This window comes from Borostomias antarcticus (genome assembly GCF_949987555.1).
Source record: "Borostomias antarcticus genome assembly, chromosome: 7".
In the NCBI taxonomy this organism is placed as follows: Eukaryota; Metazoa; Chordata; class Actinopteri; order Stomiiformes; family Stomiidae; genus Borostomias; species Borostomias antarcticus.
In genome coordinates this window covers 9887140-9901164 of record NC_140240.1, presented here as the reverse complement: position 1 = coordinate 9901164, position 14025 = coordinate 9887140, and the positions used below count along the sequence as shown (strand labels likewise).

At 45.2% G+C, this 14025-nt stretch overlaps 1 protein-coding gene across 1 annotated transcript in view; it reads right to left on the bottom strand.

The window, feature by feature from the left end:
• ece1 (endothelin converting enzyme 1) overlaps positions 1-10171 on the bottom strand; it is a gene marked incomplete at its 5' end in the record, with an annotated part of 46361 nt that extends 36190 nt beyond the window's left edge. The window contains 2 exons of the mRNA XM_084440453.1: positions 4215-4353; positions 10043-10171. Of these exons, the coding sequence (XP_084296579.1) occupies positions 4215-4353; positions 10043-10171 (268 nt within the window). The remainder of the gene's footprint in view (positions 1-4214; positions 4354-10042) is intronic.
• Positions 10172-14025: the final 3854 nt, after the last annotated feature.

Genomic DNA, 14025 nt, shown 5'->3' with positions numbered 1-14025 from the left:
TCAAGCAGCCAGTCAAATCACTAGCTAATCAAATCACGGTATGTAAATACTCCAGTCACAGAGCCAATCAAATCACGGTATGTAAATACTCCAGTGACAGAGCCAATCAAATCGGCAATCGAATCGCGCTTATATTAGCGGAGCTTTGAACTTGAGCCACTTCGAGTCCGCTCCAAGGAACGCAGGACGCCCCTAGCGGGCTGTGGGGCCCTTTATGCCGTCGGGCCCCGGGGCTCAAGCCCCGGTAAGCCCGTGCATTAAATCGGGCTTGTACGTGACAGGGTGGAAAGAAAAAAATATTATAAAAATCATTCATGGTTGCAATTATCTTAGTCTGATACATATTGTCATATTAACCTAATATGCTCAGATCTGCTTTGCGGACTAGTTTTCAGAGGTGTTGTGACTCCAACGGAATTGATATCATCCAGCCTAAGAAGGTAAAACCGCCACACTACAATATCAAGCGCACGGCCTTTAACTAATTGGACATATTCTTGAAAAAAAAAAAAAGACATCACTCCAATTTATCAAAATTGTTTTCTATGATTTATTTTGTTATATTTATGTGCCTCCGGCGCATCATTTCTAAGAAGACCTGGTGGTACCCACAAGGGTGATGAGAAATTGAAACGTCTTTTATTTTGACTGCCTTTTCATTTTGTCTGTCTTTTATTTTGTATGTCTTTTATTGTATGTAAACTGCCCATGCAGCTCTGTCTGTGCGTCTGACGGCCCACAGAGACAGCTGCATGGTAAAACAAATGTTTCACGTATTATTTCTGAAGTTTGTTTACAGAGTAGACACAGGCACGGGACGAGAGATGGAGGCTACTCCAGGAATTGGATGCTCACACCAGGTGACTCTCCAGCAACCGGGGTAACCGACTTCCCATACAGATGGGCTGACACCTTGGTTCGTGGGACGCTGGTCAAACGCCTCACCCCCACGTTGCCCGACTGACTGTGGGTAAGAGATAGATATGATCTAGACTAAATTTAAGAATAGTTACCAAGCGGTTGTCAGACCCAAGGAACCATCACGTCCTAAGCGTGCTCATAACTCTCTGTCCTCAAACGCAGAAATGTGGTTATTGAAATTAAGAACTCAACTTACAACACCCCTAGTGTTCTTTTGGGAACGGTTTAGATAAATTATATTTGTTCAGACTTTGAGAACCGCATATGAAGCTATTCATTTTATGTTATTTTGGTTTGAGTAATGCATTTTTTTTCCATTTGTTCACCCTGATTTAAGGGAATTTTTTGCTTTCACCCTTAGAGGGCGTTGTTTTACATAATGTGTTGCCGCTCCCCTTTTTAAATGATCAATTTCTTGTTAGAAACAAGGACTCATGGTTTGATGATACGAATGTGTTGTTTTATTTTAGGAAATGGACATAGATTTTCTAAGAACTAAATCTAATTGGTGCGTGAGCAGGTTAATTACCTTGGTCACGTAATAATGATGAATAAACAAAAATGCACTGCTTGGGACTAGGCTACTGCAGAGTCTATCCCTGATTTTGCAGACAACCCTCATTAGACAAAAGCTAGCTCCCCTTGACAAGATTACATGGACTGACGAGCCCGACTGGCTCTAACAATGACTAATACACCCTGTTTAAGTATTTCTGACACTAAAAAGATTTGACTTTGTTAAGAGGACTTGTGTCCTACTTGAAATCAGTGGCAGCTACCACTGGCGCTATGTTTCAGACCTAGTAGCACTGCGCACGCTGTTTTGTCCATGTCCTGCATGTTGTCTATTCTTCTTTTACATCGCACCTACACACAGCGTGGCTGCTGCTTTAATAGAATGAACTGTTGACCGTACATTTCAAAGATGCACTGTTCTTAACTCTGCTTCCTCCTCCAGAAGGCGGAGAGACATGACTGTCAACATAGTGTAGGAGATCAAATAAGCCACGCTCAAACCTCTCAGATATTCTACTCTCTCACTCTGATTTTGAATGAATGCTCATTTCATAGTTAGCGTAACCTATACTGCATCTTCCATGCTTTCATTATGTTTTCAAATTAGCACACTGACCAGATCATGTTTCAAAAAACAGGGGTAGTGAAGGATGTTATCACGTTAACTGGTCGTTGCTAATGAAACAGACTAGTAGTAGTAGTGAAGAAGGTAATGAGGAAGTTGGATTGAAGGTAGTGAGGAAGTTGAATTGAAGGTAATGAAGGAAATTAGAAAGTAGTTGAAGGAACAAGATGCAGAGCTGAAGAAGAAACTTAATGTGTAATATTTAAAAATAGTGGGCAAAGGCCAAGCTCCTGTTGAAACCTCTGATCCTGTGTCCATAGGTAGTATGGCTGTCAACTCCGCTGCTAAAAGCTGCGGTGCTCTCCTGTTTTGTCTATGCTGTCTCTCTCATCTGTGGATTCACAGGTCTCTGTCGACCTGAGAGGGCTTCCTGCATTTCCAACCAGGCCAGTGGGTTGTGATCCGAGACCTGAAACCACCGTGCCGTTGGCTGGGCCCGTACCAGTTCCTGCTGCCAACCCAGACATAGCAGAGAGGACTTCATGGGTACACGCCAGCCACTGCAGGCTGGTTCCAAACCAGGACGAGGCCACCTGGCCCGAGGATTCCAACAACCAAGATGCAATACCCTGTGTCACCACCAGGGCGAAAGCTCACTCTCTGGTCTCTTTAAGTGACCTCTTCAATATATCACAGCATGTATTAATATTTTCAGATACAACACATAGATTAGGACAAATTAATGTTTTAAGCATATTTATGAGATGTGAAATTAAGGTTCAGGGAGCCATTCCAAATGGCGTATTGTTGAGCTATAGGGAAATTGCCTATTCAACTTTAAATTGCAACAGTGTCATATGGATGTTATCTTGCTCATGTAATTTCCAGGATTAAGAAGGTTGATCACACTCAAATGCAGGTAATTCATCGGCAATCAAACTAGACACCATAGAGCTGTCTCGAATTTTCAATTTAGTTTCGGTATATTATTTCTCATGAACGCATGACACATGATCGCATAATACCAAGTAATTTCAGCCTTAGCTAAAGAAGTAAATTACATGAAAAAGATTGTGCTACAAAATAGACTTCCCTTAGAGATAATACTGGCGATATCTGCTGTTCGTTTAGTTCAGATCCAAATGCTACATTGAGTTCTATGAAGCAAACGATAAAGGTATTCAGATCTTAAATAATGTTCCTAAATGGAATGCTTTTTCGAGTCCTGGATATTCTCAAATATGTGTGTATCATTTGTATGTATGTTTTTCATCGTTATTATTTTTTTTAAATATTCTTAAGTGTATGTTTAACTGCTGTTCCAGATATGCCTATGCCGCCTTAATGATAGAAAAAGTTAAATTTACTATTAATTCAATTCAAGACCTTCATGATGTCTGTGCCATTGACATAGAATATTTGGAATATTTTCATACATAATCTGTTGGTTCTAATTTGAATTTAAGGGTTTTCCTCTAAAACGAAGAAAGAGGTTTTTTCCCACTCAGTCATGAATATATGAAATGTCTTAGATTAGTAATCATGTTCCTTTCCATATGTGTAGAATTAGGTTTTTGACAAAGATGTTGGATTATTTTTATGATATTTTATAATTTGATTCTAAATTTGATTTATAAATTGATTGACACATTGTTGATTCTTTCATTGCTATTATAGTTGTGGATATTTAATCCACAAAGCGGGGAATTGTGAATGAATTTCAAGTCTCAACAAAGTGTTCTGTTTTCCCCCTTGACTGTTGTTCTAAACTTTGTAGTTCGTTCTCATAGATCAGTCTGTTACAACTACAAATTCTTCCCTGTGTGACATCACTTCCCTGTCCTTCATCCTGAAACTATGTCACTTCCTTTTTCACTGTATAACCTATCGACCTCGTCCTCATGTGAACTCACTCTGCCTGGATATCATTTCCTGTGCTGAGTCCGACTCTGCAGAATCGTAACAGAATAAAACTATTGTCTTTGTTTAAAACCAGCTTGATCGACCACTCAGCGTGTTCTTTGAAATCTAAACTAAACCAAGTAAGATTTTCATTCACAGGACACATTCCTTTAAAGGTGTACACGTTACTTCAAACGCCGGCAACTCCATTTTTGGGAAAGGCACTGCCATCGCGTTTATTTGGCTGCGTGGATGAGTTTGGCGCTGCAGCAGGTGTCAGACGGGAGCCCAGGGTGGGGGTTAGACTCACTCTCTTTGTAGAAGACCCCGGCAGTGATAAGAGAGACGGACAAGGCCAGGGAGAGGACACACACCAGGACCAGCAGCTTCCTCTCCACACCACTCTTTTCAGCCCAACACCTGGGGCCGGGGCCGCGGTTCAGTGTCACCTACACATACACACACACACACACACACACACAGAGTCATAAACACACATACACACACAGAGTCATAAACACACACACACACACACACACACACACAGTCATAAACACACATACACACAGAGTCATAAACACACACACACACACATACACACACACACACACACACACACACACAGAGTCATAAAAACACACACACGTATGTAACGGTATCAAAAACTCACGGTACGGTAATATCACGGTATCAAGGTCCACGGTACGGTATATCACGGTATTAAACACAGTTTTAAAACACAAAATTTAAAGAGGAAGAAGATTTGTACTTTGGAAAAAACACCATAGCATTTATTAAACACATTTCTGATGTGTACGTTTTTTTTTCTTTTAATTTAAAGTGCTTCTGTTTTCCTTACAATCACGGATCAACGATGATCCGTTGCACCACTATTCAGTAGTGATAGAGGTCTGTGGGTATAGACGGTGTGTTGAGCAGTGATAGAGGAGGTCTGTGGGTATAGACGTTGTATTGAGCAGTAATAGAGGAGGTCTGTGGGTATAGACGGTGTGTTGAGCAGTAATAGAGGAGGTCTGTGGGTATAGACGGTGTGTTGAGCAGTGATAGAGGAGGTTTGTGGGTATAGATGGTGTGTTGAGCAGTGAGAAGAGGGAAAGAGGCTGAGCAGAGAGCCCAGGTCTGATCTCTGATGCTACACTTCTACGGCAGGAGACTGGATGAAAGAAGTGACAGGTCTGAAAAAAAAAAAAAAAAATGACAGAAGAGGAAGAGAAAGAGATGAGGATGGAGAGAATGGAAAGAAATGATGGGAGGACAAGAGGGGGGGGTGCAGATCTAGGCTAGATGGTTCTGACATCTAATTACAGAAAATCTCTCTACGCTTCGGCGCGCACGTGGTCCGCGGATAGGTTTATAAAAATAATAAAACAAAAAAGGATGTAGGCGACGTGGTCACGTAGGGCGCATGTTCAATCCACACTAGTTGGGCGCTGCCAGTGGTAGTCATGGCTAGCGGAGGAGCTGAAGAGCTTGAAAAACCTTCTGCTCAACAACCGCTCATCACCACGGCATTTAAGCACCCCTTAGCTAAAGAATCCGACCGGGCTAAAGCTATTCCAAAATGAATTATTGGGGTGTTTATAGCTGCAGACATGAGGCCCAGGCGCGCAGATTGGCTGGGGCAAGGGGGGGCACTGCCCCCCCTGGTGGCCAGATGCGCAAACTGTCTGCAACGCGTCCAAAACATGTATTCTAGAGACTGGGTCGCGACCGGATCAGAGAAATGCACTGAACGGCTCCTGCTTGCGTGAGAATTGATTGTGCTGATTCCTCATCCAGTTATGGGTGGATGGAAAACTTTCAACTGAATGTTCATATTGTTCTGATAATTTCGGCTATAGCAACATAAGAGTGGCAGCTTTGACAGCAACCCAAACATGAGCTAATCCCATAGCTGTAGGCCTACCATTGCTAGCCATGAACGAACTGTTGGATACTGCACATCTGTGCAACGTATCCATTGTCCAGTTGTCAAATTGATTATGCACGCACTATTATTCTTTTGGTGATTATTCTTTGATATACATGCAGATAGGCTACATGTGAAGAGGCAATTGCTGGATTCTAATACGCTGTTTATAATGACACATCCAAACATTGAAGCATGAAAGGCGTAGCATACATTCCGTTTTAGTTTTTGGAAGAATTTATTGGAAAATATTGTTTGAAGTAGGCCTGGGCTATATTGAAACGAATTCCAAATTTTTGTGCTAATGGACGGCGCAGCGGAGGCGCAGTTGAACGAAACGTGGATATTGGAAATAATAAGCACTATGTTTTTAAATGTTGTGGGTCAATCATGCAGAATATGCGCATTCCAATGTCCGTGCAGGGCACGTATTTTTTACCACTATAATCCCTATTTGATGGGGGGGGGGGGGGGGGGGCTGGGACTGACTGCCCCCCCTGATCAAAAAGTCAAACTGCGCGTATGATGAGGCCATATTCCGTTGTGCAAAACGAGGGGTTTAAACATATGCTGGATGTGCTTGAGCCACGTTACGAGATCCTGTCGCGCACCCACTTTGCTGAGAAGATCGTGCCAAATCTTTATGAGCAGGAAAAGGCAAAAGCTGTCAGTGAATTATCCCAGGCATCCTCTGTTGCGCTCACAGACGGGTGGGCCTCCAGGGCAACGGAAAGCTACGTGACTAATGTGGGTTGAACATGCGCCCAACGTGACCAGTTGCTAGCTATGAGAGGCAGGATCCTAGCCGACCGTTGCATCCCCCCAACCCGCAACGGAGGGTTATCAGCTGGGCTGGGACTCCGCCTCTCATCCCTAACCAGCAACTGAGCCAATTGAGCTAAAGGTGGTTAGCTAGCTCGTTCGTAAACTACTCAAACTGAATAAATATGACACCGATAAGCACACCGATGCCAATAGTTCGCTTGATATATCTAAGGCATCTGACTAGTCCAGAACAGTGAGTTTCGCCTACGGTTTTACCGAGACAGTCCTAAGGTTACCGCGTGACCAAATAGGCTAATACTGTACCGTAATACCGCGGTTAACGTTACATGCTTAAGACACACACACACACACACACACACACACACACACACACACACACAGTCATAGGCACACACATACACTCACGCAAACACAAACACACACAATCATAGACACACACACACACACAGTCATAGACACACACACGCACACACACAAAAAAAGTTACTCCAAGGACTCATGGTTATAGTATCCACAGCTGTGATCATCTCCTACGGTGTCCTTTGTCAGTCTGTTCTGATACTGTTTACACACTGAAGGACACGTAACATGGCGTGTGAAGACGTGGTCCTGATTATAGTTGGGAATTACTTACACAAGTCACAGATTTGATTACAGTTAACCGCCGTCTTATATACCATGATGTCTTTCAATCCCTATGTACATTAAGGTCATTCATTCTTCCTGTCTCCGTTTGCTTGCTATATCAGGTGTCGTCACAGAGAATCGTGTGAACGGACCTTTACTGTATTGTGTGCCTGGCCCAAATGACGGGAAGGCAGAGAAATGAACACAATGGTGGTTCTTGGAGATTCAGACTCAAATGACATGTGGGGAAGTGAGTACATGGTAACTTACTGTAAAGGGCAACAATGGTTCTCTCATAGCAGGTGTATGACCAAGTGAAAGTAGGCTACAAGCTGCATCTGAGATGTCTGAGGAGACGTCTGCTGGCTTTAGACACAGGGGGACTGAGTACATAGTAACTTAAAAGGGGAACAAAGATGATCTCATAGTAGCAGTATGACCGTAAGTGAAAGTTCAGTCCAAGCTGCGTCCGGGATGTTATCGGGATTACCCTACTGTTGAATGAAACGACAGCTACAACAGCAGAGGTAGAACTGTCAGTCAAAAGTTAACCACAACGTTTATGAAACAATTATGACTTGAGTTTTAAAACAACGTTAACCGAGTACGGGCATGCGGATTACACACGCTCACAATATTAGCCGCCCTGAAACCTGTGAAAATCAATTCTCCGCCGACTGCCTGAGAATCCGATTTAAGTCTCATTAGCTAAGCGCAGAGTTCAGACGCCGCCTGAGAGTGCAGCAGCTCCACCGACAAAACACGGATGATGTCCTAATCCAGGAGAGCTCAGGGGGGCTGGCGCTGTTCGGCTTAATCTGTCTTTCTGAGTGTAACCGAGAGGGTCCTCCTGCCAAGTCTCCTGTCCCCCAGACAACACTACAGAAAAAAAGGTCTAAAAAACAAGTAGATTCTATAATTAAAGGGTTCTGGCACGCTCTTTGGGATTATTGTCCAAACTATCTGAGGAATGAGGTGCAGACAGATCTAAGGCTCGGCCGTGGTGATAACAGGGATGGGCGCAATAAATGGAATGTCGTTGTGGCAATAACAATATACAGTTGTATATGTTTCATATATACAGTATATACTTCACAGAATTGTACTTCATATATATACAATATATGGATAAAAGTATTGGGCCACCGACACATTACACCTACGGGAGCTTTTATGATATCCCATTCTAAATTCATAGGCATTAATATGGAGTTGGTCCCCCCTTTGCAGCTATAACAGCTTCCACTCATCTGGGAAGTCTTTCTACAGGATTTTGGAGTCAATCTGTGGGAATTTTTACCAATTCATCCAGAAGAGCATTTGTGAGGACAGAGAGTGACGTTGGACGAGAGGGCTTTGCTCGCAATCTCCGTTCTACTTCATCCCAAAGGTGTTTGATGGGGTTGAGTTCAGGACTCTGTGTGGGCCACACCAGCCTCACCCAACCATGCCTTTATGGACCTTGCTTTGGGCACTGGGGCACAGTCACGCTGGAGCAGAAAAGGGCCTTCCCCAATGGAACTGAATGAAACACCTGAAAGAGGTGTGTCACAATACTTTTGTCCATATAGTGTATATTTTACAAATTATGATGAAACATGGCAATATGAAATCAATCCAGTTCCCTAACAGAGGTTGGACCACACCATTTATTTGCATCATCTCTTATATTTCTAATCTATATTTCCTCATCCATTGGTTCTTATAATGACCCAAACAGCAACAGTTGGCAGCAGGGTGTGTACAGTACAGTACGCCCTGCATTCTCTGCCTGGGGCACTTTCACAGATATCATTAACAGCTCCGCTAAGCTCAGAGGACATGGCCTGGTCACTGCCTGGAGAGGAGACCCCCTCCCCACCCCCCGAGACACACACACACATACACACGCACAAAGTCGTAGACACACACACACACACACACACACACACACACACATACACACAGTCAGACACACACACAGGCCTGGGGGACACCCAGGCCCCACAAGTGTAGTTTTTCAAGCACACACACACACACACACACACACACACACACACACACACACACACACACACACACACAGTCATAGACACACACAGATATACAGCCACAGACTGACAGGTGAATAAAAGCCATTATACTCTCAATCAAACACAGACTTTCTCACGCTGTTCATCTGACAATCTACAGTACGTTTATATGACTGTGGCTGCATGATATAAAAAGTACTGCACACCATATAATATCAACAAGAATTTCATATGAACAGTATATCACAGCCAGTGTGAACAGTATATCAAGGCCAATTTGAACAGTATATCAAAGCCAGTGGGCTCCTGCGTGAGAGCCAGACTGATACAGACTATCACTGAAGGCATCTGTTTTCCAGGATGAGCTCTGGTTCTGATTAGCCCTTGTTTGAAGCAGCCAGACATTCAGATATGGACATTAAGAACAAGCTAGCCCAGCCTGCTTTCAGCAACAGGAGACAATAGAATTCCAACATCCCAAACATGAGAAAGAGCTAACAGAACAGGATCCACATGGTACACCATGCCCGAGCAATAGTCTCAAGGGTTTATTTAAAAAATATATATATATTGTTTTTAGGATGGCTAGTAACAGCTGCTGTTCTTGAACAATACTGGGATGGTTTTGAATGTCACACACAACACAAGACACCATATAAACAGATGGTGTGTCGACTGGACGTTATGAAAGAGCTTGTATACATAGGGCTTATAGGAGTGTCTGTGTTACAAAGGGGTGTATGTGTGTGTGTGTGTGTGCGCGCGAGGAAGCGGTGTGTTTACCTGCATGGCTGCTGACGGGTAGATCTCGTCGCTGGCGGAGTCCACCAGCTCCTCCTCGTCCAGAGTGGCCCTCTTGTAGGTCGACATCTGAAAGGTCAAATGCAGAAAAGACTCCCTGAGCGCTTCCATGCTCCCTGGGGCGGGCCGGCAGGTGTGTGTGTGTATGTGTGTGTGCGTGCCTGTGTCCCTCAGCAGTCTGTGACTGTTCTAGAAAGTCTTGTTTCCTCAATCTGAGCCATCAGGAAGTCTCTCTCTCTCTCTCTTTCGCTCTCTCTCTCTCTCGTTCCACTGGTTGGGTGTTGGAAACTCCAAACTGAGTCCCACACCCAAGCGTTTCCTCACCCCCCCTTCCTCACACCTCTCCTAGGCTGTCTCTCCACCTCCCAGCCCCCTCTGCCCCTCTCCCCAGCCCCCCATCGCCTCCGTCAGCTACCGCGGGGGGCTAATCGCACGGGTGCCGTCAAAAATCACCCCCCTTGAATGAGTTTCCCCAGAGAGATTCTCCTGCTCCCTATCCGTTCTGCTGTTGAGAGCTTCAGCAGGTCGCGCAGAGCCAATCCGCTCTCTCAGAACTCAGAACCCAGAGCACCACAGAGGAGAGAAAACAGGAAGGAGCCTTAACTTGATCGCTGTATGTGAAACTGTTCGTGAGGGTGTGTGAGAGAGTATGTATGTGGTGTGTGTGCGTGTGCGCGTGTGTGCCTGTGTGCATTCCAGAGTGGTTTCATTTAGAATTAGGGAGGGAACTTCAGTGGGTTGGTTTACTCCCTCTCCTTAGTCATAGGTCTGCCTAGACAGAGGGGCGGGGCCTGGGTCGTGAGCTCCGCCCCCTGCATGTTTTCAGTCGTTGCCTGGGTTACCGTCACCCGATAGGCATGACAGTGATTGTTTCTTACCCCTGTCTAACCCCTCACCCGGAGGCATGCTGGGAAAGGACTCTCGGACATTACCCACACTGGCTAAGTGACATGTTTGTTCAAGCTAATGTCTTACCAATCTGTTAAAGATGAATTGTTATGAATCAACTGTTCATCGTTTTTCCTTTGGAAAATAAACCACATGGGTCAGTAAATACAATAAACCACCTGAAAATAAAGACGTAGAAACCAGACACACATGTGAGGTAGAGAGATTCTCCCACATAGACTAGTTGAAGAGCTGGTGTCTTTCAGCAAAGATGGTTTACCTCTCTTGTGACAGCCACCGGTTTGATTCCAGTTCAACGCCACCGCAGAACAACTGAATGTGAGGCCGGTTTAGACTCTACTGCCAAACCACAGACTCCTCCAGAATCATGTTTTCTGACAGAGAAAAGCTTGGAAACTGCCAGTCGACCGTTGCTGGTCATATCATGAAGCCTGAGCCTCTGGCTAGAGTTGTTGTAACCTCTTAGTAACCTATTTCCTCCCTCTTTAATTCCTTTGTATCTTACTGTTGTTATCATTTTTATGCACAGCTGCAACAACAGAATTTTCCCTCTGGGATTATTTTGTGTCTCTATCTCTCTATCTTTCATACCAACATTCTCTACACTGATATACTTTGCAGAGAAAGAGAGAGAGAGGGAGAGTGAGAACGAAAGAAAGATAAGGATATGTCACTGAATTTGAATGAAGCTGATACAACAATCAGCAATACAGTATCTTCACAGATCATCAGCAATACAGTATCTTCACAAATAATCAGCAAAAAACTTAACAGATCTCAGGCAGCATGTTATGAGCTCATCAACTAGTATCTACTGTAGGGGTACAACTCATACATGCCACACAGACATTCCAAACTACATACAATGCGGTGTACACACTCAACAAGACGTTTTCCTGGCCCTTAAGATGGGCCTCCCAGTGTGTCTGAGAGCCCACAGAGCGCATTGACGCGAGCGCAGAAGGCTCTTCCCGCCCTACTGCTGTCGAACGGTGACTAACGTCAGCCGGGCTATCAATGTCTGTGACTCACAACTGTGCCAGCGGAGTGCCAGTACGGTGTCTGCCCCCGGGGGCCTCATCGATGACAGGAACACACCTCTGTTGGGGCAGGAAACTGGGTCAGAAAAAACTCAATACTGCGAGGTCATGGGCATTCCACAACTTCATATATCTGTTTGATATAGTCGGATGGCTGGGAGGATTATTCCAGCCTTCTTCCCTCTTCTTCTTCTTACTAACTCCTCCTCCGGAGTTGACCTGCCTTGGAGGAAGGGGGCGGGGGGCTTCTCAGGCGCCCCGGGGAGGATGCGTCGTCTGCACACGGCCACCACTGGCACCCCCCCCGTGACGCCACAGCCTCCGAGCGAGGCTGGAAGCCACAAGCATGCGTCAGTAATTCGTCACTGATCCTCCCAAGCAGGCACGGAGCCATTCTCCAGACCAGGCAGTGTATGTGTGTGTGTGTGTGCACAGTGTTGTAAACGAGGGGCTGTTTGTGTCGTTGGTGTTTGTATTTGTTGATTGAGAATGAAGGAAAACAGAAGTCAAGTGAGAAATGCTCATCCAGAGAGAGGAACGGGGGAGGTGGGGATATGCACGGCCAGGGGCCACAACAGAATAATTACAGGACCTCGAAGGACGTTTATTGGCCACGCGGCAGCAATCACACACCAACACACACACACACACGTGCGCGTGCGAGTGAGCAGCGACACCGAACACAGAACAAGCATTTATCAGCAGTCGGCACCGGTGGAATTCATCCATTTCCGCCGGTTTCTACTCTTACAATACGTGACCCACCGAAGCCAAGTAAAATAAGATAAGAGAACAGTCGGCCCACAGTGGTCAGGTGTGACCTCTTGTTCTTCTTGGAGAGAACACAGAAATCCCTGGCTGTTGTAACTAGGTAAGCCATCATAACAGAAATCACGAGCCCGTCCTCTTGTCTAGTTAAATCAGTATACGCCATGCGTCCACCCAATATTAGGAATTCAACTGGGTAACTGCAGGGGGTCTATGGAGGAGTGCCTGAACACGACTTCCTGCCTCTCCCCTCAGCAGGTGACTAACCATCATGTTCTTTGTTGCACCTTGATGGAGAGAGAGAGAGAGAGAAAGAGAGAGAGAGAGAGAGAGAGAGAGAGGGAGAGAGAGGGAGTGAGAGAGAGAGTGAGAGAGAGAGGGATGTGGTCAGAAACACATTCCAGAGATTCCACCATGACTAAAACAAACACAGCCATGCTCCTACAGGCCATTAGCTAGCCGCTCGAGGGATAAGGCTCTTGCTTGTCACAGCCAGCCTAGTAAACAAAACTGGACGTCACACACACACACACCCCTTCCACCTCAACCTGCCTCTGCCTCCCCCCCGGGTCGCTCCAAGGTCACAGATACAGATTCCAAGAGCCCTGACCGCCGGCGCTGACCCGCGTCGTGAGACAGGATCTGGTCAATGTTTTCCTCTTCACGCTTCCTTTAGAGAAAACACCCCTGATACTGAGCTGACGTGTTGAGAGCCCTACACTTTGGTAGTCAAATTTCATCACAGCGCTCGAAACAAAAGCTAAAGGAAGGGTAGACCAAACGGCGACAGAGCAAGAGGTTGTCTATCAGGGCCAGCTCTGGGGCGGGTTGGGCAACGCTCATCCAGATGATTATGTTACTCACCCAGTTTATTATGTCTAGGTGGTGTAAAATAACTGTAAACCAGCTTCTAAACAGCCCAAACATAGCCTATCTGTCTGCCAACATGTATGCATCATCCCAGAACCTGTAATAATGAAATCTGTTTTCAGAGGGCTGTATGTCTCACTATGGTGACTACATAGGGAGGTTTTGTGTGAAGTGTTCCTGAGTTTAGCGCTTGCATTATTCCCCTCCTGTGCACTTGTGACAGCATATCATCCTGCTTTTCTATGCTCTGACACCCTAAATCCTGCGTTTAGGACAATGAGGCTTTGAGGCACGGCTTCACACTCTTAACAGTATTGGTTTTGGCTACACTTGAACCTAAAATAACTCACATGTTCATCATTGCCACAGACACCAAGA